Source organism: Aulonocara stuartgranti (assembly GCF_965226115.1).
Source record: "Aulonocara stuartgranti genome assembly, chromosome: 3".
NCBI classification, from domain to species: Eukaryota; Metazoa; Chordata; class Actinopteri; order Cichliformes; family Cichlidae; genus Aulonocara; species Aulonocara stuartgranti.
The window spans coordinates 37,196,355-37,221,649 of record NC_138941.1 but is presented as its reverse complement, the minus strand read 5'-3'; the positions used below and the strand labels follow the sequence as shown (position 1 = coordinate 37,221,649).

Sequence of the window (25,295 nt, the reverse complement as noted above, 5' to 3'; positions counted from 1 at the left end):
GTCATTTTCAAGATCACAATTCTATAAAGATAGTTCTTGTGGCCAAAAAGGTCTGGATTCATTATAATGTAGACACAATAACGCAGATTCATGAAGACACTTGCAAAATAGGTAATTTCTTTATTTTATATATAAAGGTACTGAAACCTTCGTTACCCTTTTGCATCCATCGCAGTGGTGTTAATGTTAGAGAAAATGGTGCTTATGGACATATAAAAGCACTTTATGAATGTGTGTGACTGGGTGAATAAAGGCTCGCAGTAAGAAAGCCTTTTGAGTGTTTAACCTGAGTAGATAGGCGCTATTTAAGCACCAGTCCATTTATCATTTACAGTCTTGAAGTTTAATGCTCCATACTATTTAACCAACTGATGGAAATAAAAGCTCATTATTAAAATGTTAGACTAAAAAACAAAAAAAGTATTAAAAGAAATATTCAGAAAAATATATGAACGTGAACAGGCTGTGAATATATAGTATAAAATACCATTAGAGACGCTTTATTTATGTATGTAAGAATACTAATACTACAAGGTCGGGGGGGTGTCTGGTTCGGAAGGGTACGTAAAAAAAAGAAAAGAAGGGGGTACGTCTTTACGTCACACGCCGCGTTGGCTCGCAACAGTGGTGAAAAGTTTTCAGACCCCCCCTCCCCTGTATGTTTTTGTTGGGGGAAAAGTTGTTGGGAGTTAGGTCGTGTGAATGTAGCTTCCCCGTATTTTTTCCCTCGCCTCTCGGTAACAGTGGGAATGCGAGTTTTTACTCCAGGGAAGTCGAGCTTCGAGCAGGGTTTTTCCTCCCTACGTCCTCCGGCTCGGACCGAAAATCTCGGTGGCCCTCATCGTTTCACCTCTGCCGTCTCGTTAGCCACCTAAGCTAGCTCCGCCGCCAGCTAACTGCCCCACAAAGTTATCGCTACCTCGTCTCACGGTGTGTGTATTTCTTTCGGAAACTTCCAGGTCGGCAGGAAAAGAAGAAGAAAAAAGAAACCGCAAACGTAGAGATGGCGGAAACCAAAATAATTTATCATATCGACGAGGAGGAGACGCCGTATTTGGTGAAGATTCCCATCGCTGCCGAAAATATCACTTTGCTGGATTTTAAACAGGTCCTGAACAAGCCAAACTACAAGTTCTTCTTCAAGTCTATGGACCAAGACTTCGGGTGAGCTCCAGTGATTTCTTTCCTTCCCCTCTCTCTGTCTCTAGTAGAAGGAGAGCTGTGAGCTTTGCATGCAAAATAAGGAGATCCATCATGCAAACGTGAATGTAGGCACAGAAATTTTGGAAAGCAGACCCCCTTTTGTTGTGCTTGGATTTTCTGATCGGAGGAGTGACTTCCCAGAGCTAACGTGCGTACATAGTTGTGGGAGAAAATGCTGTTTGTATCTCTAAAACCACTCTATCCCATCTTGTGAGCAGTTGTGGTATATTTGTCGCTGGGGGTAACTTATGGTTCGAGGGAGGGTGAACATGCATGAAGCCAGCCTGTCTGGACCCCAGTCCCCCAAGCCCGGCCTTAATCAGAAAGTTATAATGAGTGGTGATGAATATTCAAATACCAGAGGTAGCTGTGTCGGCTGGGACTTTTCTCAGAAAACATCATCATTACAATGGGAGGCATTCCCTGCCCCTGCTGCTTTTCTTTGCCCTAATCCTCATGCCTCCCTCCCTCCTTCAGTCCATCATCTGCTGAAATCCTCGCCTTTTCTTTCTTTCGGGTTTTGTCTCCCCTCTTTAACACTATGGCCTCCCAGCCATCCGTTCATTCCCCCAATTCCACACACACACAGACACACACAAAACCTAAACTTCCTTAGAAAGAGCCGTCTCCTCGCCTCTATCAATTCAATCTTGCTGTGTGTTTTCGCGCAGAGGAATGCATGTTTGTGGTTTATTCACACAGCGAGAGACCCTTAGGGTTTCTGTTAAATACATTGTAGTCTTGGATGAAGATTTGGTCTGGGCTATTTGCCTCTTTTACTCCGTTTGGATGGCACCAGGGAGCCTGTGCCAAGCCAGCCCTAATATCAACCCGGAGATGAGGTGGATTTTTTGGCTTTTCACTGGGCTTTGACAAAGCTGGTGGGCCACTATTAGCTGTCAACAGAAGCAACATCAATATCAGATCTGTTTAAAAATACTGTACATCTGGTCTAACCAGTGCCTGTAACCCCCCCCCCCCCCCCCCCCAAAAAAAAATAAAATAAAATAAATAAATAAAGATTGGAAGTTGCAGTTTACCTAATGTAGTCGAGCTGTTTACATCATAGCGTTGAGCCTGGACAGTATATAAAAGATGGATAGTTTTTGGATGGATGGGCATGATTTTCAATTCTGAAAAGTGAAGCTAATGTGGAAGTACCTTGTAATAAACAGTAGGGGGCGACTCTTCTGGTTGTGAAAATAAGTCTGCTTGCATAGAAGTGAACAAAGTGATGTCACTCCAGAATTAGAGTGTTTAGTGGGAACGTTGTAAAAGTGAGGAAAAACAGGATTTGTTTTGCTTTTGATTAAGGTAGAGCCAGTGGTGTAGCACTAGTAATGCAGTATAGTGTTTGTTTTTCTGCACTTAAAAACAACGCTGCAGCACATTCGTGGCTGGAGCCTGGCCTGTGCTCTGCGTATGGCTTATTCAGTGAATCACAAATGCACAGAAGTTGTAGTTTTTATACTCTTTACCATTACCAGTACCATTTTGGATAGTAACCTCGGGGTTTATGGGACTGCTTCGTTTTTCTAAGTAGGAAATTCAAGTTGAGGGGTACGTTCCAGTTAAACATTCCAGCTGAGAACTCGGATATCTGGACTTTCATACAAATCTCTAACACAGCATTATGGTGGGGCTTTCTTGTGTTTGGCAACCTGCTGTTGTATGAGTGAGCTCAGATTTAAAAGTCTGAATTCTGCTTCTGCAGCAAATCTAGTAATGTAGAGCCCAAGCAAGTGCCAAACACTGTCGTCTGCATTTATACCCGTAGGAGCTGCACAGACGACGATGTGTACTTACATTTCTAGGGAGATGTGTGGCAGGTTATGGCATAGGTTTTTAGACTAGTATGAACACAATGATGGCCATGTTTGGCCTACGTATTTGAAACCCATATTTAGGATTTGGGATCCATCACCTAAGCATACCATACTATAGCATCTTTCTTTTTTTTTTATAAAACAGTTTAAAAGAACTAAAACGAACACAAAGTGGTGTACATTGGAACTAAATGATAAAAATACACAAGATTGAACTAAAAATCAATTAAATAGGTCAAATAAATACAAGAAAAAGAGACTTCACCATTAAGGTGATGCTTTCAAATATCTTCCATATATATATATACTAATATAATCACTTACTGTTTATTACATGTAACATGAAGAAAACATGTTACTTGATACTCTGCTCACTGACTGTTTATTTTCTATTGAATTTCCTTTCAAAAGCACCACAAACTGACGCTACCAACATGAAGTTTGAAACTTTAACAAAAAGGAAACTTTCCAGACTTTTTGGAGGTCTGTTGTATTAGTTTTAGTCTAATGTCCCAAAGAGTGCGTGTGTGTGTGTGTGTGTGCAGCTGTCATGTGCACAGTAAGATAATTGGCGAGCTTTTCAATCAGCGTGTCGGTTTATTATGTTACCTTTACTAGACTTTGTAAGTTAACTGTCAGATTAAGAGCTTGTCCCTGTGTAACTGGGTAACACATGATTATGTTTAGACCCCGTGTGCTTGTGTGTGAGTACTAAATGTTAAACGTCTCAAACAAGCCACCCTCTGGAAACTCTCAAAGACTGTATGGCCTGTCTTTAAGTTAAATTGCACTGTCTGGCATCATGCTCTCTCATTTGAATATCTCCAACTGAGTTCAGATGAAAAATTTCAAACATAGCTCTGAGTCAGCTGTCCAATCAAAGCAGGGACTTTTTCTCCCCCTCTCTTCCCCCTGCTCTCTCTTAACCAGGAGAGGAGTGTGTAATAGTGTGTGTTTTCATTTGTCCTGGGTTGAGGCCAGCTGTCGAGGAGATCTGTGTGTGTGGCAGAGCAGGCCAGGGCTGGTGCTAGGAACCTGGACCTGGACAGGGGCCATTTGCTGGGTGTCTGGGGTGTCTATGGGGAGAAGAAAGGGAGAGAAGGAACAGGGTGGTGTTCACTTAGAGTCACTGGATATTCTGCTGTATACATGTGCGCTGAGAAGGGATCAGGGAGCTGTTTGAGTAAGATTAATTGTTAGAACAGCAATGCCGTGTTGAGAGTGAGGAATTTAAGGGTAGCAAGGGACTTGAAGAATGGTAGTCGGCAGGGAAAAGTTTAAGTTAATCCAACAGGACTCTGCATATTTCAGAGTTGTTTATGCATTGTATTCGAGGCATTTCAGTATGTGAGTGAAATGACTTTCGACTGTGGTCTCTTGTTTGTTTGGGGGACAGAGGAATGACGACAATCTTACTCTCTGCAGACAATTTGTGCATCTGTCCATCTGCCGTCTAGGTGCAGATTTGTGCTGAAAAAGCGTAATGGATAGGAAGAAAAAATATTGTTAGCTACATCAGTAGCCACATAGACAGGGCTCTCAAAACCTGCAGCAGATCCTCAATAGTGCCCACTACAATCCGGCTGTATGCTAGCATGCACCCACAAAACCAGCTCTCAACAGCTGCTTACAAAAGCCCAGTGGAACCTGACCAAGTCTCACACACTTAAGAGGAGGTACGCTGGCATGTGAAGCTGGAAAAAGGAGACTTTTGGAGACGCTTGAACAGCCAAGTGTCCTCTATGTAGCACTTACGCCCAGCTCGGTCTCTTGGAACTACTGTAGCTGAAGCCAAATGTTTGCCTCTCTGTAAACATGGAAGTCTTAGATGGAGGAGGGGAAAACTGCCAGACGGATGTGTTGTCTTTAAAGAATTTAGACCATGTTGGCTATTAATGTTAAGTAGCTGCTGTTATCTGTAATGGCTTTGCATGCAGATTTAGTTGACCGGGTTGTGTAATTCACAAGTAGGCTCAATGTGTTTTAGCTCATTGTGGTAAAAGAAGAAATTCCACAGTGTCTGTGAAGCAGTTTTGTGATGTTTGTTGTTAGTGTGCTGATTCATGGCTCCATGACTTGGGTGGTATTTTGGAAATAAGATTAGAAGCAGGATCCCAGTGATAAGCTTGTACTTATACTGGTGTGGAGTTTACTTTTAATGGGGGCTAACTGAAGCTAAATTAGTTAAATGTTGCTTTAATATTCATTTAAACCTCTTACAATACTGCTACATTACATTTAGATCAACTTGATATACATTCAAGGAATCTGAGGGCAGGAAGGAGACTGACTGTTTTGGCTCTCCTTTGTGTACAACTAAGATATTAGCAAAATGACACCACGCCAACACTGTGGAAGTCGCATTCGCACTTTAAGAATAAGTGCAATTTTGTTAATACAATAGTCCGAAAGAACAAGAAAGGTGATGGATTTGTGCCAGAGGAAGTAACAGAGGCTCATCAGCTTTACTGTAAAGATCATCCTCCCCTAATAGCCTATTCAGTAAGGAGCCAGTATAATTCAGTTCAGGTTTAGTTATATAGTCCCAGTTCACAACAGCAGTCGCTCAAAGATACTTGCAGGGTTATTGCAGGATTAAGATGGTACATTGTTACAGAGAGAACCCCAACAATTAGATAAGCCCTGGTGTGTGACTACAAATGCTAAAAAAGCCAGTCCTAGGCAAGGTTTCCTCTACCTCTGCTGACTGAATCCAAAACATTTTTAATACAATTTCTGTGCCCTTGTTTCGTTTCATTTCATTTCAGAGATATTTTTGAGACTCTCGACTGGGTCACACTAGTTTCTTTCTTCTGCTGTCGTCACACTTCAGGGGTGTTTTTTGCCAGCCCCTAGTTTGGTAGTGTTGGTGAGATACTTGGATGTGTTATACAATCAATTCCCTATTATAATCAAAAACATGCAAATTATTTTATCCTTAAACCAAGTTTTTCTTATATAAAGGAATTTTTTGTACCTCCCAGAGAGGTTCTGTTCAACCATGAGTTGAACCCCTTCTTATCTCTATTGCCTTTACTCTTCATAGCAAGTAATCTGACTGGCCTATGTAGCCACCCACCAAAAACACAAAACAAAAGCCTTTAAACTCATTATCCTTTTTGTTTCATTAGAAAATGTTCCTCAGGTTTGGCCGAATGCGATCCTCCTCCCAGCCGTCCAGTTTTTCAGTGAAATCAGTTTTAATATGAGTGTGATCGACTGCAGCTGCATTGATGTGGCTGTAAGCTGATGATTTACCCAGATGGGTTTTGAGTTAACCCTGGCACTTTGATTTGGTGCAGCTGTGTTGTTGTCACGGGCTCATATATTTCATGTAATGTGTCGGTAATGTAAACTGTTTAATTCCCCTCCGCACTTTCACTTTTTCCATCTATGACTTAATGTCGTTTTCAGCCCTCTTTTCTCCACTGCAGTGTACCATACAGATCACACTTATCATGATGTCAGAAAACCAGAACCGTTCAAACCTACTGAACCTCCCTGTGTGTCTCTGTTCTTCAGGGTGGTGAAGGAAGAGATTTCAGACGACAGTGCCAAGTTGCCATGTTTCAACGGCAGAGTGGTGTCATGGGTAAGAGATGATAAACTTGCTGTTTATTTTCTTTTTAAAGCAGGAGTGGAAGCTATACACATTTCCCTGCTAACCTTTCTTTTTCCATCATTTCCTCTTGAGGCTTGTCTGAAAATGTCAAGACTTAACTTTAATCTCAAGAATAAGCCTACATCATGTTTAGCCAGAGGGTGTTTGCAAAAACCACCTCTTCTTTTTCCTGTGTCTTCCTTCAGACCTCCCTCAGACCAAGAGTCTTGTCTAACCAGCAGCAGTAAAATGAAGTAATTAGATTTCAGATTTTTAGCCATTAACTTTGCACAATTATATGTCATCAGAGAGTTTGCACATCTGGTCCTGGCTTGCTCTTTGGTGAAACGTTTGGAAACTTGGAACAGGAAAAAAACTGAACCAGAGTAACTGTCCACCCAGGTAAAACAGGAGGGAGCAGATTCAGCAGAAGTATGGGAAAATTGTTCTTGGAGCTTTATCAACAGTCTGAGTCACTGGTAGTTTTGCTAGACTGTTACTCTCAGACTTCAATAAATCTTTTGTCACTTGAGAATTTTCTTACACTGAGCGCCTTGAACCGACTGTTTCTTTGCATGACATTTCCCTTTTAAACATTTAAAAGAGATTTGTCAAATGAAAGCGTGCACATTTTAACCTGGAGACAGACATGATGTCCATGTTTGCAGTAAGGCTGATGCACTTTTTCCATTTTTCTGAGAGAGGGTCCCTACAAATATTTTCCATATCATAGTTATGCTTCCATTCAGCTTGAGAGGGGTCCTTTTTGTACCATTTGTTTTACCCCGTTATGTGTTTTAACACCGAGGGCAGTAGAGATAAAGCTCTTATCTGCTTTATATTCATAGGTGTTTTTGTGTTGTTTTAATATGAGTGTGATCGACTGCAGCTGCATTGATGTGGCTGTAAGCTGATGATTTACCCAGATGGGTTTTGAGTTAACCCTGGCACTTTGAAATTGAAATTGAAAGTTTACAAAATTTCCATCCATCCACCTTCTGCCTCTTATCTGGGTCCAGGTTGTGGGACAGTAGTCTAAGCTGAAATGTCTAGACTTCCCTGTCTCCCTGACGTTTATTCTAGCTCTTTCAAGGGGGACAACGCAGGCAGTTTCAGGCCTGGGTCTAATCCGGGGCCTGCTCCCACTAACACATGCCCAAAACACTTCACCAAGAAGCATCCAGGAGGCATCCTAGTCAGATGCCTGAACAATCTCAACTGGGTCCTTTTTGTGTGGAGCATTAGCAGCTGCAGTTTGAGCGCCTCCTTAACTACCAACTCCACAGTCTATCTTTAAGGCTGGGCCAAGCCACCCTTTGGAGGAAGCTCACTTCCTTTTCCTTGTATCTGCCATCTCGTAGTTTCAGTGGATACCCACAGCTTAGGGCCGTAGGTCAGAGTAGGAACGTAGATCGACTGGTAGAGCAGCGGCTTTGCTTTCAAGCTAACTCTTACTTCACCACAACAGACTGATATAGCATCACTGCTGACACCACACCAGTATACCAGTCTCATGCTCCACTCACACCTCAGTGACCCTTTAAATTACCCCACTTGGGGCATCCCACCCCTTTCCAGCTGAGAACTGTGACCTCAGACTTGGAGGTCCTTATTGTCAAAGCACAAACTAAATGCCTATTATTAAATTTACGCATTTACATCAATGTCAGCAAAAACTCAATACTATAAACAAGATGCTATATTAAACTGGCTCTCATTAAAAAGATAGTTCATTATTTTCTTTGCCAGGTAATTGTCAAATCTGGCCGGGGTGGCTGCAAGTCCTTATAAAGCTTTTATCTTAAATACGTATTTGCTAATAAACAACCTTAAAAGTTTTAAATGGTCTTAAATTCATTTTAAATGTGTCTTAAATTTTTTTTTAGTCAACTCGCAGCTAAAATGTTGACCAGCAACATTAAAATTTTCACTCTGTCTACACATTGATATCCTACAATGTGACTGCATTGTCAAGCTGAGCTATTTTGGAACAACTGGACCCCCGATTTAGAAGGCGATATTAGCAGGAAAGCATGCATCACAGTTGTTTACATGCAGCAATGCATGACTTGGCCATGTGCAAACACATAGAATAGTATTAGGCGAGAAAGTCAAGTTGAAATTCTGTAGCCGCACGGAATTTAACATATGCAAACATTTAAATGAGCATATCGAGATAGAAAAGGCGTTTTTAAGTTTGCCAAACAAATTCACAAAGGAAGCAAATGTTTCTCTGATTGTGTTAACTGATACTCGAGCCGAGCTGCACGCAGCGTGGCTTGTTAGCAGTTATAGCACAGCGAGTTGCCAGGTACAGCTTTCATACTTTCCATTTCTCTTGTAGAAGACCCAGTTGTTGTACTCCACCCTGCGGGTTGCATTTAAAAGGAGACAAAACACTGAGACTTGGCCCAGATAAGAAGGACAGGGGCTGGAGCATCTGTTAAGTGCATAAGAACTCAAAGAGAGGGAGAACAAAGCTCAGACACCAGAGGGACTGATATGCGATCTGCACAGAGAGATGGATGAAGGGATCCCAGAAGATGAGTGTTTCACAGTTACGTAGCCATTAATGGAGCGCAAAAAGCAGGGAGTGACTGGATAAAGTGGGCGAACGTCTCTGTGCACATGCTTGTGGACATTTGGTTGAGTTATTTTGACAGGAAATACAAAGCATGTTTATATGAAGTCACTGAATGCACCAAACTTCCCAAACTCTGGAGCTCATATGAAGTTTATAATAAGAAACGTTATGTGTGGGCTCTGCAGTGATGTAAGAAGGCCTGGACTCCGCTCTCTGTGTTTCTATGGTCCATGTAATTGGAAGCTATATGCCATTCATCCTAATTGTTGATGTGTGATACCTCTCTCTCCCCTTGTATGTGTGTGTGTGGACACTTTTGTTGTATAATGAAGAGAGACAGGTTAAGTGTAGGATAGCGTTTCAGTTTGCCCTTGAGACCTTCGTCTGAAAAGAGTACAGTGTTTGTATGTGAAAGTAATTGACATAGTACCCGTTTTTCCTCCCTCTGCCCTCCACCTCCTTCCTTCTCGTCCTTTCATTCCTCTTCTTTTTTTTCACCCTCTCGTCTCTCTGCCCTCTCTTACTTTGTGCCAGTTTCTCACCACTCCACATACTTGCCTACTTTTTTCCTAATACTTTCCATCCTGCTTCCCTCGACCTTTACCTCAGATTCTTTCCTCTCTTTATTATTTTTTTGTGTTGTCTCTAAATCTTTTATTTTGCTTCCTTTTATATATCAGTTGGTATCTTCAGACACTCCAGCAGCAGAGCCTCCAGTGGCAGTGGTCCCCCCTGTGGAAACAACTACCCAGCCTTTGCCCCCTCCGCCACCCCTTCCTCCCCCACCTGCAGAGAGGACCGGGGGCATCGGGGACTCCAGACCACCATCTTTCCAGTAAGCAACACACACACACACACACACACACACACACACACACACACACACACGTGAATCATGAATCATTTACTGTGTATTTAAAGTGAGGGAAATGATTATTTGATCCCCTGCTGAAGTTTGCAAGCTTGCTCACTTATCAGGAAATGAACAGTTTCAAATTTTAAGGTAGTTTAAGGTAACATCAGCGAACAATCCTGAAAAAAACACTGCATAAAAGTTTTAAACTGATTTGCATGTCACTGTCATGAAATTAGTATTTGATCAACAAGTAAAATTTAGTACTTGGTGGAGAAACTCTTGTTAGCAAGCACAGCTGTAAGATGTTTCTTGTAGTTGGTCACCAGGTTTGCACAAATCTTTAAATCCTTTCTTAGCTGCCCCATGGCAGCTCAAAACTTCAGCTTCCTCCACAGAGTTTGTATAAGTCTGAGGTTTGAAGACTGGCTAGGCCACTTCATGATTTCCTGCTTCATCTGTAGCTGCTCCTTTGTTGCCTTGGTGATTTTTTTGGTCATGCTAGAACATCCATCCATGACCCGTTTTCGGCGTTCTGGCTGAGAGAAGGAGGTTCTCGTCCGTGATTGTATATTACATGTCTTGTTCATTGACATCCTCGATGCAGTGAAGTCATCCTGTCCCCTTAGCAGAAAAACAGCCCCAATAATGGTTCCAACTCCTGAACTGCAGGGATGTGCTCAGCATTTTCCTCCTTTCAAACACAGTTGGTTGAGATGATGTCAAAGAGCTAGATTTGAATTTTACAGTGTTTATTTATCGGATAAAATAAGTTAAATGTCACCGTTATTATTGTCCGGCTGGAAACAGCGGAGGTGTCCAAATTCAGAGGCTGGGTCCACCTGAGGACCCGGCCTTCGTGGTCTAAGTGGGTCGGGTTGACCGGAAATGAGCGACCGTGAAATTGGACGGTCTAGCCTTCAGAACTACGTCACGAGCTCTCTCGGTGGAGTGAAACTCTGCCGTCTGCTCCTTGCTATCTAAAATATAACCGGACGCTGGCGTACATTTTCGACCATCTCACACTTCAGTTTAATCAGTTTTCTGTCTGACGTTTATTCAGCTGTGTGAAAACCGCCGGAGGAACCCTCCCGAGAGATTAATAAAGTTTTGTTTAATCTAATCTAATAATTTTAATCTCAGCCAAACCGATTTACTCACGAACAAATAAAACACTGAAAAAGCCAAACAATAACATGTTTAAGTTATTTAAGTGACTTATATATCATGTTTATCCTGAGTAGTGAAAGACCGCGGGGGTTTATAAACGATGTGCCGGGAGTTTGCTGTTCTCGTCAGCTCAAGTTTACACAGCTACATTCTCGCCTGAAAATATGTTGAAAGTTTATTTTGTGACCCAGAAAGAATAATTAGAGTAGTATTAAAACTAAGTAACTGCAGTAGTAGTAGCCATTGTTGGAAACTGGAATTGCCTGGGCCTATCTGGGGTATGGTTTTTAAATTTTGTTGTCCGGGTGGAAAATCGGGAGATTTTCGGCAGGGGCACTGAAATTCTGAAAGACATGCAGCTTGTGGGGATAGGTTAATTGGATAATCCAAATTGCCACTAGGTGTGAATGTGCGAGTGAATGTGAGTATGAATGGTAGTCTGTCCTTGTGTGTTAGCCCTGCGACAGACTGGCGACCTGTCCAGGGAGTACTCCGCCTCTCGCCCTATGACAGCTGGGATTGGCTCCAGCACCCCCCGCGACCCTGAAAAGGATAAGCGGTAGCGAATGGATGGATGGATGGCACTGAAATTCGGGATTCTCACAGAAAAATCAGGAAGGGTGGCATGTATGGATGTTGTGTGCGCTGCAGGATTTCATTGCATTGTGCTCAAGTGTGTTACCAGTGTTGTTCTTAGCGACTGTGATCCCAACTGTCTTCAGGTCATTAACAAGCTGATCTCATGTAGTTTTGGGATGATCCACCACTTTTCACCCATTGTACTTGAAGACTTGCAACACACACCTGTGCTCCTCCTATAGTTTTAATTAGAAACTGTATATTTACCTGAATATCTCACACTCTCAGAGTATCAGGTTTACGCACGAATATGTGAGCTCATTTGAAACTGATCTTAGCTGGGACCGCCCTTGTTATTGACACAAGGAAAAGCTTTAAATCCCTGAGTAGACAGATCTGATTGAAGTGTTCCCTCACACAGTTTGAGTATGTTTTTTGCCATATTCAAGAACTTCCAGTGTGCTTTGAAATGTTGTGAAATGTGGTCTAGTTGGTTTGGATAGTTGGGGTTACTGCAGAAAACTGTAACATCACATTAAGTTGATATGACAAATGTGTCAACAAACAGTTTCCTAGTGATTATTCTTGTTTAACACTGTTTTGGAAAGATCTGCTAATCGCAGTGAACCAACTGGTTTCTCACTTTGTTTGCTGTCAGTTCCTGGGCAGGTATTCAACGCTGGGTTTACCAGAACCTGCATTGAGACAGAGGCTACCAAAAACATTAGTTTTGAGCTGAAAAAGCAAAATGAAGAAGTGAATGAAGCTTAAAAACTGTCAAGCTAATACAAGTCTTTAGAGCAAGAATGAGATCTCATCTTACATATAGTCATTTCATTTTTTAAAACAAACAAACAAAAACATCCATGCGCGCGCACACACGTGTGTGATTAGGACAGCTTTTAAAAAAGCAAAAAACCAGTATAAATTTCAAAATAACTATTTATTATTTATTTGTATTATATTATGTCATATTGTACAGCTTGTACATACATGTACGAAGAAGGTTAAAGTGGGACTTCACAGGTGGGCAAGCTGTAAGATCAGGTGTAGCAAAAATGTGTATCAGTGTGGGCCAAAAAATCAGAAGTGGTTGCACACTGTTTTGTATTGGGATATCCAGTAGATCTTTGCATTATTGTACATAAATCATAGGTCAGCTGTGATGAACTGCTACTCTGATATTCACTGCTCTTTGTGGATCGAGCCAATTGAACTCAACAGGATATAAACAGATGATTCAATAGCTGTAGGGATGATTTCTAACACCTGGGCAGTATAAAGCTAATCAAAAAGGTAGAATTCAGTGAGTGAATCTAATCAGCGTCACCAGCTTAGATATACATCGATGTTTGCTGCCTTTCATGTAATCTAATATTGATATTGATATGACCAATCCAGCATTACTGAAAACTATAGTTATAACCATAGTCCATCCTTTATCTTTATAAAAAACCAAGTATATCTGCACACTGCTTTTTCACGAGTCATTAGTAAGGAAGTAAAGAAGAAAAAGTAAATTAGTTATTTGTTTCCATAATATGTTTGGAGCTAGACCGACACCTTACTGCTCATACGTGACAATCTTCAAATGTAAGGGTCTCTGGTACCAAAGAAAAGGTTCAGTTTAACCAGCTGTTTTTATGACTGGGTGGTCTCCGGGGTACTGGATGCTGATGTATTATCAGTGTAGATATAACACCAAGCTATGAGAAACTGATTTTGGGGGAAAGTTCTTTGTTTTTTTTGTATGTTAAAAAACAATCAACCAGCCATTTAATTGTGGGTCTCATGAATCCAGTGTTAGTTGTGCTTTTAAGTTTTTATAGTGTGGACAGTGGGTCTGAATCTTAAAAGCAAACTAATTATCATTCAGTCTGATTGTGGTTGTGTTGATGTACACACAGCTTACAAAAATGAAGAAATCCATGTGAGTGGTAGAAAAAAATGAAAAGCTTACTGTGTGATGTCAATAAAATTACAGTAGCTCTAATGCACAGTGACCATGCTGTGCTTTGTGTCTTCATGTGTCTTAAACTTTTTGATCATTGTAGGAAAATGTGCTAATATTGGACCAGCAAAGAGATTGTGCTGTTCTATAGCCTTCACTGCAATAAGAGACAATGTAATACATAGCAGATGTCATGTCCAAGGCCTGATTAAAGTGACACGTACCTGACCGACAACTTTAATGTAAGCAACATTAAGCACATAATGCTAAAAGTATGTATTAAAATGTTGATTTGGTGTTTAAAAGGGAACAGTTGTACGTGTGTTCAGCTCTATATTTGTATTCTTAGACTCACAGAGTAGTCTGACAGCATCTAAGGAGCCTATACTGGGCCTTGGTCCTTCTCAGGACACTTATTTGGACAATTACCAAGTTGTTTTTAAATAGCGTGATATAAATATGTAAATGTTCTGTAAATGTGACAGAAAATAAGGAAAAGAGTGAGTAGTTCTGTTTAACTGAAGAATAGTCTAGAGTTTGACTAAAGAAATGGACTGATATCAGCTGATTCTAGTTTATTACTGATAAGGATGTCTCTTGGGAGATAACAGCAAAATGTCTGCAAAGATGGCAATGAGATCATTTAGAAAAAAGGCCTCTTTTGAAGTTTGTCCAGCAGAAACACTGACAGGCTTTTCTTTTGACTGTTCAAATGTCCTCCTGAAAATATTACAGTTCTCTAAATAGCAAATTGGCACTTATTTTCTTTATTTATTTGTATGATAATTAATAAATAATATAAATACTTGTATTATGTGTCAGATTCAGTTAAGCCCATTTTCATTCAGAGGAAGCTGTTAGAAATTAGGACGAAAAAATAAAGCATAGATATTCGTATACAGCAGCAGGCAATACTGCTTTAAAAGAACAGGTAAATTAAGGAAGGGCATGTACTTTCTAGCCTACTATAATTGCAAAAATGCATAACATAAAAAACGTATGTAGTTAGAAATGCCTTTTATGTTGTAAACACTGATTAGTGCAAATCCAGTGTTGAAATTAGGGCTGCCACGATTAGTCGACTAGTCACGATTATGTCGACTATTAAAATCGTCGACGACTAATTTAATAGTCGACGCATCGTTTGAAGCTTTGTAAGATCACAAAGGACGCAGGAATGAGTAGTAGGATTTAAGAGTGTAATAACGGACTGAAACAGAAGATGGCAGCACTGCATGTCCAAGGATGCCAGCTGCCGTTAAACCCCGAAGAAGAAGAAGCTGTGTCCCAGAATTCATAGCGCAGCTGTCAACAATGGCGGCAGCTAGTTAGTTTTAACTTTACTCTTATTATTCTTTCTGGGTCACAAAATAAACGTTTAACATATTTTCAGGCGAGAATGTAGCTGTGTAAACCTCAAATATCTGCTCAGTTTATCAAGACACCACATATTTTCAAAAGCGCTCCGACGTTTTCGACGTCTGTTACCCACTAGCTCGTTAGCTAGGCGGGGGCAAGGCTAACTAGAGCCGTGAGAACACCGGACTCCCCCGGCAAATCGTTTTCAAACCCACCGCCGTCTTCCGCTAGTCAGGTTAAACATATATATAAGTCACTTAGATAACTTAAAAATGTTATTGTTTGGCTTTCTTTAGTATTTTATTTGTTCCTGAGTAAATCGGTTTGGCTGAGATTAAAGTTATAGTTTTTGCACAGCTAAAACTGTCAAGCAGACAGCTGATTATCAGAAGTGTGAGACGCTGGAGAATATACTCCGGTGTCCTGTTATATTTTAGAAAGCAAGGAGTTTATTAAACTTCACCGAAACAATCTGCAAATTTCATTAAAAATTAATAAACTACCATCTTGTCTTTATTTTTAGTTAGCACAAACACTTAAAGCTGTAAGCTAATGATAGTTATATAAGACCAGATGCTGCTGGTGCAATAAGCTGTACGTCCAATGGATGATGATCTGATTAGTCGACTAATCGCAAAAATAATCGGTGACTAGTCGACTATCAAAATAATCGTTTGTGGCAGCCCTAGTTGAAATCCAGTCGTGCTCTAATTCCATCTGTAATTGTGCTTATTTTTACAGTCCCAATGCAACAGGCAGCGTGGAGACTTTGGACGACCAGACTGAAACGGAGTCTGTAGTTTCTTTCAGGAGAGAGAGGCCTCGGCACAGAGAGAGCATGGAACAACACGGTGAGACACTCGTGCACACGAAAACAATCCTTTTAATACTGCCTCCTATCAAGATTTGGCACGTCTATATCTCCCAGACACTCAATACAAGTTGATATAATCAGAGAGTTGCTGTGGAGTGAGGAATGTTTGGGATCTATAGGGAAACCCTGACTTGCACAAACATGAAAAATCATGTTGATTATTTTCCTGTTGTCTTTGGGGACTCTCATGCGGCATCTCAGGCCCTCGTATGAACGGCCAGAGTCGTCTGGAGCGCCACCTGGCAGGATATGAGAGCTCTAGCACGGTGATGAGCAGCGAGTTAGAAACGACCAGCTTCTGCGACTCTGAGGACGATGACACGATGAGCAGGTGAGAAAGCGATAAATGTCGTATGTATCCAGTAGGTGATGGAACAGGCTAATGCGAGAGAAGCTGTCCCTTAAATTTGTGTTGACCTCCTTAAGAACCAAGCCTGTTAAAGGTTTATGAGATATTTCTCTCTCTTGACCTTTCACCTTTTGTTGAACAGGTTCAGCAGTGCCACAGAGCAGAGCACAGCTTCGAGGCTTCTTAAGCGACATCGTCGACGGAGGAAACAGCGTCCCCCACGTCTGGAGAGGGTGTGTGCGCACGATTTACTTTGTGCAAACAGATTAAATATTTTGGTCACGTCAGTGTCTGTAGTGTAATGTTGTCATTTCCTGCTCCAGGCCTCCTCCTTCAGCAGTGTTACAGATTCCACGATGTCTCTGAACATCATCACCGTCACTCTAAACATGGGTCTGTACTCTCCTCATGCACCTCATGAACCTTTAAACTTATATCTCAGATTCATTTTTCTTACCTAATGTTCACCTCGTCTTAACATTATTGTGATTTCTCAACCGTACAGAAAAGTACAACTTCCTGGGTATCAGCATAGTGGGTCAGAGCAACGAAAGGGGGGATGGAGGCATCTACATTGGCTCCATCATGAAGGGAGGAGCTGTGGCTGCTGATGGACGCATTGAACCTGGTGACATGCTGCTGCAGGTGAGGAGGAATGATGGCTTTTTCCTATATAAATGACGATGTCTTGATTTATTTAGTTTTTTAAATTACTGCAGCTGGTTTATCCAGGAAATACCAGTGTGGTTGTTTGGTTTTGAGATCTGCTGGGTCTCATTTCAGGAGCTTTTCTAGTGGGTGATCCAGTCCAGATCAGTGCTTGTTCACTTCAGTTGTAATTCATTCCTTGTCTACATGAACACATCTGTTTCTCTCTAAACCTAAACAAAGGAAGTATTTATGCGTATGAATGCAACTGGTTTTTATTTTATTTTTTTGTTCCGATCAAGAAGCTAGAACTGGGAAATTACTGACATTTTTCTGTTGAAAAGACTTTGATTAATCAGCTACCAAAACAGTTGGTTGTTATTCTTCATCATCAGCATCAATAAATAATTCATCTCCACTTATGAGTCTAAATAAACCTTTTTCTTATGCCTCATTATCCCCTCTCCTCCTAGGTGAATGACATCAATTTTGAAAATATGAGTAACGACGATGCAGTGCGGGTCCTGAGGGAGATTGTACACAAGCCAGGGTATGTTGTTTTTTTTTTTTCCATCTGACTTTTTAGATGATATATCAAATGTTTTCAGGTTTTGTCTTGTCAACAGGTAGTAAGCTTTTGTTGTTATCAGGGATGGGTGGTATAGTCTCAAAATTATATCATGATATTTAGAGAAGCTATAATGATATTTCTGAGAATATAGGAAAAGTTTACTGAACAGCATTTTATTGATGCTTGCAGTTTTATTAAGGCAGCAGCATTTAGAAGTGTAAGTAAATAAAGGGGATTTTCCTTCTTGTCCTTCTGTGATGTTATATCTTGGGTTGGGCTTTAATCCAGCTTCTTAAAGTCCTGTTACAGTAACTTTGATCCATCATTTGCTCTTCTTGTCTTATGATGTGTAGCTAGTGAGCGCTCCAGTGACGCTGTGTGGAGATTTGTTTAAATCGCACGTCGCTGCTAGTATCTCCTTCTTCGTAGCCTTGTGTTTTTTCCTCAAGTGGTGAAAGGTGTTCGTTCTCTCCACCTTCAGTTTTCTTGCATATTTTGCAAAGTACTGTGCTTTGGGAGGTTGTAGAAGTATCTGTCTTTTTTTGTTTTGTTTTATTAATAAATGATCATTGGAGGCTGACACACAGCTCTCACTCTCAGACATGCCCTGCCTTGTCTTGTTGCCATGTGACGTTTTTGTATCGGGTAAATCTTCACCCCAGTATTAGCGTGGACGATGTGATCTGACCGTAGTCGTGATGTTTGCGTACTCTTTTCCAGGCCCATCATCCTCACAGTGGCAAAGTGCTGGGACCCGTCTCCTCAGGGCTACTTCACTCTGCCTCGCAGTACGTACAGCTCTGCCTGAGACACAACACACGGATCCATGTTTGTGTCAGTAACTGTTTCCTAATTGTTTTCCTCACCCTGCAGATGAGCCGGTCCGACCCATTGACCCTGCAGCATGGGTCAGTCACTCCGTGGCCATGACCGGGGCTTACCCTCCCTACCCAGGCAGTTCCTCCCTCAGCACCATCACGTCCTCGTCCTCCGTCACCGAGACTGAACGTAAGCGTCTTTGCGTTCACCCTACTCTATATTTGCTCCTTTATAATATCCCCTTTAGTAATATCAGCCTTTTCATGGCTGTGTATTATTTTCATAAAACTGTCCTTCGTGTCTAGTTGTCTAGTTTCATATCCAGACTCGTGATATTCAGTCTGAATTCAGTTCATTATTCTAAAGTATCTCTTTCCCCTTCTTCAGTCTGTGTCTGTCTTTGTCTCCCACCGACACTGGCACAGGAGTCGTCTTTCACATCTGTCTTTCTGCTTTTGTCGCGGCTGTTGTGTGATAAATGACGTCTGCTGCTTTCCTGCTTTTGATCTCTTTGAAGTTCCACTCCTTGCTTTCTTGTTTTTGGCCCCGTTCTGTTTTCATCTGTCATGCTTTCTTGCATGTTTTTCCCTCCTGAGGTTTTTCCTTAACCATTCTTCATCCTTCTCCAGGTTTTGATGACTTTAACTTATCACTGCACTCTGACATGGCATCTGTCGCCAAAGCCATGGCCTCACCAGAGTCGGGTCTGGAAGTCCGGGACCGCATGTGGCTTAAAATCACCATTCCCAACGCTTTCCTAGGTAAGACAAAAAGTGGAAACGAGGCAAGAGAGACTACACTCGTTCCATGAACTTTTTGCGGCTCACAGGACTTTACAGGGCAGGCATTATGTTCACAGAATTAAAACCGTGTGACTTGTGGGAGGAAAAACCCCTCAAGTACAAACGTGAATGCCTGTTTTGAATGAAAACATGTGTTAAATTGGAATCGCATGCAGCTGAATCACAAGGGATAATTACTACGTGTTTGTCTACTTTGTGCTTTTTGAAATGAAAATTTGGTGTTATATTCAGTCTCTGATTTTATTACTTTCCCCCCTAACTTCTTAATGCACTCTAACACAGCAGCTTACAGGCACACCTCAGGCGTCAGGCAGGTTTTTTTTCAGTCAGAGGTGTTCATTTCACCTGGCTAGTTTTTGAGCTTGTCGTTTTCCTGCTAAATTCCTCTTAAAGATATTTGATTTATAAATAATCCGCTGGTTAGATTTCCACTCGGCTACTTTAGATGTAAGCCAGAAGTAAGCCCGGCGGTGTTGATGTTTCAGTTTCTCCACATAAATACATGACTCAGTGGTCTGCATCCAGCACTGGGAACCCTTCACTTTAAAACAAACTCTCAAACAGAATGCAAGCAGTGAGGTTACAGACATGGGGAAGTTAAATATAAGGAAGTGTATTAGGAATAAAATGTGTAACCACACCCAGCCAGCTGTGTGGTGTGGTACATTTGATGGCGGTGTTGCTTTTGTTGCTCTTCACTGCAGCTGTTATGGTGCTGCATTTAAAGTTCAATGTTTTTTCTCAAACTCAATCTGCTGCTTCTCAAACTGTCTACAGGCATAACATCAGATATGAAAACATCTGTTGTTTTCATATTGATGTGGCCTCCAGAGGGAGACAAACAACATTAATGAGTTAGTGTCTTTATCTAGTTCAATCAGTGTGGTAACTACGGCTTAACACATAACCTGAATTCTAAAATCCTCCGCACACATTGACAAGTTGAACTGAAAAATTCAAATTTGTATTTACCTATTGATTATTTTACACATCAAGTAATCTATCAAGTCAATCGATTAATGGAGTAATAAGATAAGAAACGTTTTTGTCTTATTATGGATCAACTGCTCCTTCTTGTTTAATTACTGTTTAATAACGGCGCCGCCTCTTTGCTCCTCGCGGTGTGTAAACAGACTCCGGCTCCACATTAAAGTGTGCCAGCATCATCATCCCTGCAGCAGTGACCTAATGTTAAACTTTTTATTCACACTCTGCACCTAAATATGTTTCTATTGCGAGTCTGTTTTTAGTCACAAATGTGGGTGAAATGCTCCCGTTTACATGACTCGATAAATCGTCGCACTGAACCATTAATCTCAGGTCCCCTTTTTTTGTAACAATGTTGGGTTTTACTGTTATATTTACCGGCCTGCGGCGCTCTTTTTCAAATTTTTCCTTCTGTGTTTACTGGTGATTTGAACAAAATTCCATCATGGGTGCAAATTTTAGTGACTGTTAAGCCACATGACGAACGTGACGCTTAAAACAAAAGCATTCACAGGGGATGAACATGAAACATGAACTGGGATTTATGATTATTTAAAAAACATATGTTAATAACTGAGGTATGCTCGTGCAAAGTTTTGCACGAGAGGGAAAAAGGTCCATGCAGATATATGTATGGTATGTTCATTATAATAAGATGTTCTTTAATTATCATTTTCATTTAGTACGTTTTCTGGTTGTAGTAGGGGCTCTCACTGGGATTATGTTTAGAAAAAGAGTCATGTGTGAAACAAATCTTTTTATGTGAGCACGCACTGAGCCTAGTGTGTGTTTTTGTTTTGCTAGTTTGTTTTTAAAAGATCAGTCAAAACTCTTTATTTCATGATTGAATTTTATTACGAAAACCTGGCATCTATGGGACAAAATGTTTCTTAATGATGATTAGAATGATTTCTCTGCACCCCTCATCAGGTTCAGACGTAGTTGAGTGGTTGTTTCACCACATCGAGGGATTTCAGGACCGCCGTGAAGCCAGGAAGTACGCCAGCAACCTGCTGAAGGCCGGCTTCATTCGTCACACGGTCAATAAGATCACATTCTCCGAACAGTGCTACTATGTATTCGGAGACTTGAGCGACTGTGAGAACTGTGAGTGGCTGCAAAACCCTGACATCAAACATTGAGCAACACATCCGACTGCTGAGTTTTATCCTTAATCACATTTTGCACATGGGCACTGGTGGACGCACCGGTTGTAGAAGGGGTTAGACATTTGACGTCATAGTTATCAAAGGATTCTTTAATGTCCTGCCATCGCTAAAATGAAATCTCAGGAAAGAAGACCAATCATTGTCCACCAGCTGCACCATATCAACGGTTCAGATGTAGTCATCTTTTTTTCGGGTTTGGTGCAAGAAAAGATCTTTTCACGTCAGATGTTGATATTTGAAGCCATTCATCATGCAAACCTAAAAATTATTCTCTGTTAGCTGTAAATCTTGAAGGAACATTTTTGCACCATTATTCACCCTCTCCCTCGTGTCTCCCACACAGATATGGCCAATCTGTCTCTGAATGACAACGACGGTTCCAGCGGCGCCTCGGACCAGGACACCCTGGCCCCCTTGCCGCTCCCTGGGGCTTCCCCGTGGCCCATGATGCACACCTTCCCCTATCAGCCATACCCAACACATCCCTTCTCCAGCCAGCCGCCTCCGTACCACGAGCTTACCAGTTACAGCTACGCCCCGGGCAGCACTGGCAGCCAACACAGCGAAGGTAAGCGGAGAGAAATGTTCTTTTATCCAGTATTTATTTTTAGAGTGAGATGCTGTAGGTGAGGCCGCTGTGAGCAAACTCTTCCTGTTTGAAGGGCCACTCCAAAATATTACTCAAGAAGTTTAGCTTTTCATGACAGAGCTACATAGTGTGCTCTGACATTGTGTATAATATATCCTGTGGCTCTTGATGACTGTACACAGGGCTATTAATCATGGATATAATATTAGAAAATACAATAAAACAGGACATATGAGCCTATTGCTCAATTTCTAACATTTCAGGATTTTCCTTGGCTCAGATGGGTCATTTGAAGATGACAGCACATCCCTGATCCATGTCCACTAACTGCAATAAGTCTGCATTATATTATTTTCTGCCCATTTAATGAATAAAAATGTCTGAAGCTGAGTAAATGACGGGCTTTTAATAAAACATTTTACTGCTTTTGGCCTAAACCTCCTTTGTGTGAGCCAAAAGTGCCTTCATGCATGAGAACACTGCATTTCCACAAATTAAAGTACACTACCTCTTAGACTGGGATTCTGCCTCCTCCTGGTCTCAGACGACACATTTTATCTTTCACGTGTAAGATGAATGTGTTCACCACTACACCAGAGACTCAGGAGAGCGTCTGTAGCATCTGTGATTCAAAATTCGGCTATTAAAAAGTGAAAAATCAAAATGAGCAGCAATTCCTGTTGTGCAAAGGAGAGAGGATAGTTGCATATGTAGAGTTAAAGGTTGAAGACATCTGCACACAGGAGTTTGCAACCAGCCATTGCCAAAGACTAGAATGCTTCAGCCCACTCAATCGTTAATCTTCACTTTAATCAAATACAAAAGAAAATGATGCATTTTCTTGAAATCTTTGTTTAAAAGCATAAACAGCACAGTCTGGTGGCTGTACCCAGTCATATGCAAAGTGTTAGGGCCAGTGGTTCCATCGCCTGCTGCTAGGACACAACTTCAATGCAAGAGTAGTAAATTTAGATCACAGTAATAAGTAATATCATAAATGAACCACCTCCTATGAACACTTTTAATTCAGTTTTTCTATAAATAAAACTGTAGACAAAGGCAGCTTAAGTTTGCTAATGTGTCTTCGTCCCATGTGCGTCCTGAGGTGCATCTTTACTGTTCTGTCTGAGCCATCACACAATCCATGCAACTAAGTTGGTCTAACCCACCTCCACCGGGGGGCAGCAGTCAGCTGTGTGGAAAATGCTAAGAAATTACACAAGAAAGACTTCACAGAAAAGTGTAAATAATTTTAGTAAAACTGGTAAATCAGCTAAGCAGTGTCATCAGAGCTCAGATTTGTTTGACTTGTTATCAAACAGTATTTTCTCTCCCGTGTTGCTGCAGGGAGCCGGAGCAGCGGCTCGACGAGAAGTGAGGGTGAGCGGCGTCGCAGCAGTAAAGGCCCTGGTAGCACTGTGGGCGGAGGGGAGAAATCCCCGTCCGGCGGTGGTGGAGAAGGTGGCGGGGCCGACTCGCGCTCCGGCAGCGGCAGCGAGTCTGAGTACTCGACGCGCAGCAGTCTGAGGCGCGGCCACGGTTCAGCCGCCCCCAGCGAGCACAGCCACGCCTCCTCCCAACGCTCGCATCATCACCGCATACCCCAACCGCCCCACATGTCCCCCTACCCGCCGGGAATCCTGCCGTACAACCCCATGATGGTGATGATGGTACCCCAGCATCCACACCCGGCCATGGCAACCGCCCACGGCCTTCAGCACACGCAGCCGATGGCGGCAGCTCCCATGCACCCCGCGTTACCTCCACCTCCTTCCTCCACTCCTGGAGGACCGCCTGGTGCTCCGCCCACTCGTGACCTGGGTTCCGTACCCCCAGAGCTCACTGCGTCACGGCAGTCGTTCCACCTGGCCATGGGAAACCCCAGCGAGTTCTTCGTGGACGTCATGTAGTTTTTTTTCTCTTCCTTGTGTTTGGTGTCCGTTCATGTGAAGTTAGTGTTCCCACTTGTGTGGACGAGGATCTGATGGTAGCTTATTGAACTCGTGTGTGCCTGTTGGAGTCGGGGCGCTTGACACTAAATTTGGTCGAACAGGGTTTTAAAGTAAGAACGACGATAGGACAAATCTCAATTGATCTATGTAGAAAGTTTAGCTTCTCTTCTTCAAATCCACTACAGAGCGCAGCCTGTTTTTATTTTTCAGGCCTTAACCCAGGAGGTTATTGTTTCCCTCCTACAGAAAACTGTACAATATTTAGCATTTGATCATTACACTCCTTCAAACACTCACTTAATATTTTATCATGGGAAGACCCTTCCAGTTCAGCCACTTGCCCTTGAGCTGCCCATCCAGAAACAACTGAGACCACAGTTTGGCACTAGAGGGCGCCAGGCACTCAGGCCAGATTCATTGGCTGCACAGGAGCAAATCAAGTGCCTTTCCATTATTATTTACGTTTTCACACTCCAGGTACAGCAAGCATCTTTTGTTTCAGCATTGTTTGACAGTGAGCCCCTCTGTATATATCTATTACTCCTGTGTATATGCAACTCTACAGACCAGCAAACTGTAATGTGAAAAGAAAGAAAGGTCCAAAAATGTCAGAAGAACTTGTTTTTAGTAATCACTGTCTAGGCCTAGTCATGAGATAACTCTTGTTGTGAGGAATGCGGGGTGGGGGTGTTTTTTTTTTTTTTTTTTTTTGTGTCAGGCTGTAGAGGCTCGATGGTACTCGTGGCACTAGACGTCCACAGCGGTACTTTTACCTACATGCAGTGTATATCCTCAGTAACTGTGATCCAAATGCCCCAGCTCTCCATGCTTATTTTTATGTTACTGACTCGCATTATTCACCCGTTCCTTTTTCTATGTGTGACTATATAAATCATGTGTAACCCAACTAACTATTAAGGTGCTAAATGAAGAGTCAACATTTCAGAAAGCTGACATTTATAGTGTCACATTGCTTGATTTCATATTGCCACCTTTGCTTGTGTATTTGAGAATAAATTTGATACATACTTATGGTTCAGAGTTGTTTATTTTAACTAGACACGTGAAGATTTGAATGAAGCTTGTGACCGTGAACTTTATCACATTGACAGACTGCAGTACAGATGCTGCAAAAACTCTAAGGTATGTGGGATTTGAATTTAGCTTAGCATCATGTTTTTAATAGATGTGATAATAGAAACAGAAATTATCATACGAGAGAACCGGTGTTGATACGGGAAAGCTTTATGGTAGAAGTCTTTAGAATTTATTTTAATAATACAGTTAGATCCAAATCAACTAACAGAAAGCAATCAAGTAGCACATTTTAGCAACAAATCAAATACAATTGTGCATTAACACATGTTAGCTGGTTACTACACGTTGACCACACACTTTTCTAGAATAA

The 25,295-nt window shown here is 41.7% G+C and overlaps 1 protein-coding gene across 1 annotated transcript; it reads left to right on the top strand.

The window, feature by feature from the left end:
- The first annotated feature begins 591 nt into the window (after positions 1-591).
- Positions 592-24,921, top strand: dvl2 (dishevelled segment polarity protein 2). The gene is made up of 15 exons (XM_082526388.1): positions 592-1,164; positions 6,552-6,621; positions 9,895-10,049; positions 15,868-15,977; positions 16,202-16,331; positions 16,492-16,582; positions 16,673-16,742; positions 16,855-16,994; positions 17,471-17,547; positions 18,289-18,356; positions 18,442-18,576; positions 19,017-19,148; positions 21,108-21,284; positions 21,690-21,914; positions 23,283-24,921. Exons 1-15 carry the CDS (start codon positions 1,004-1,006, stop codon positions 23,843-23,845), a joined length of 2,304 nt encoding a protein of 767 aa, XP_082382514.1. The 5' UTR covers positions 592-1,003; the 3' UTR covers positions 23,846-24,921.
- The last annotated feature ends 374 nt before the right edge of the window (positions 24,922-25,295 follow it).

What these genes read in the sequence shown, in the direction of transcription:
- dvl2 (XM_082526388.1), top strand. Translation starts at nt 1,004, where the DNA reads ATGGCGGAAACCAAAATAATTTATCATATCGACGAGGAGGAGACGCCG. An exon ending in CACCGTCACTCTAAACATGG is followed by an intron (nt 16,743 to 16,854) that starts GTCTGTACTCTC and finishes TCAACCGTACAG; the next exon opens with AAAAGTACAACTTCCTGGGT. An exon ending in CTACTTCACTCTGCCTCGCA is followed by an intron (nt 18,357 to 18,441) that starts GTACGTACAGCT and finishes CTCACCCTGCAG; the next exon opens with ATGAGCCGGTCCGACCCATT.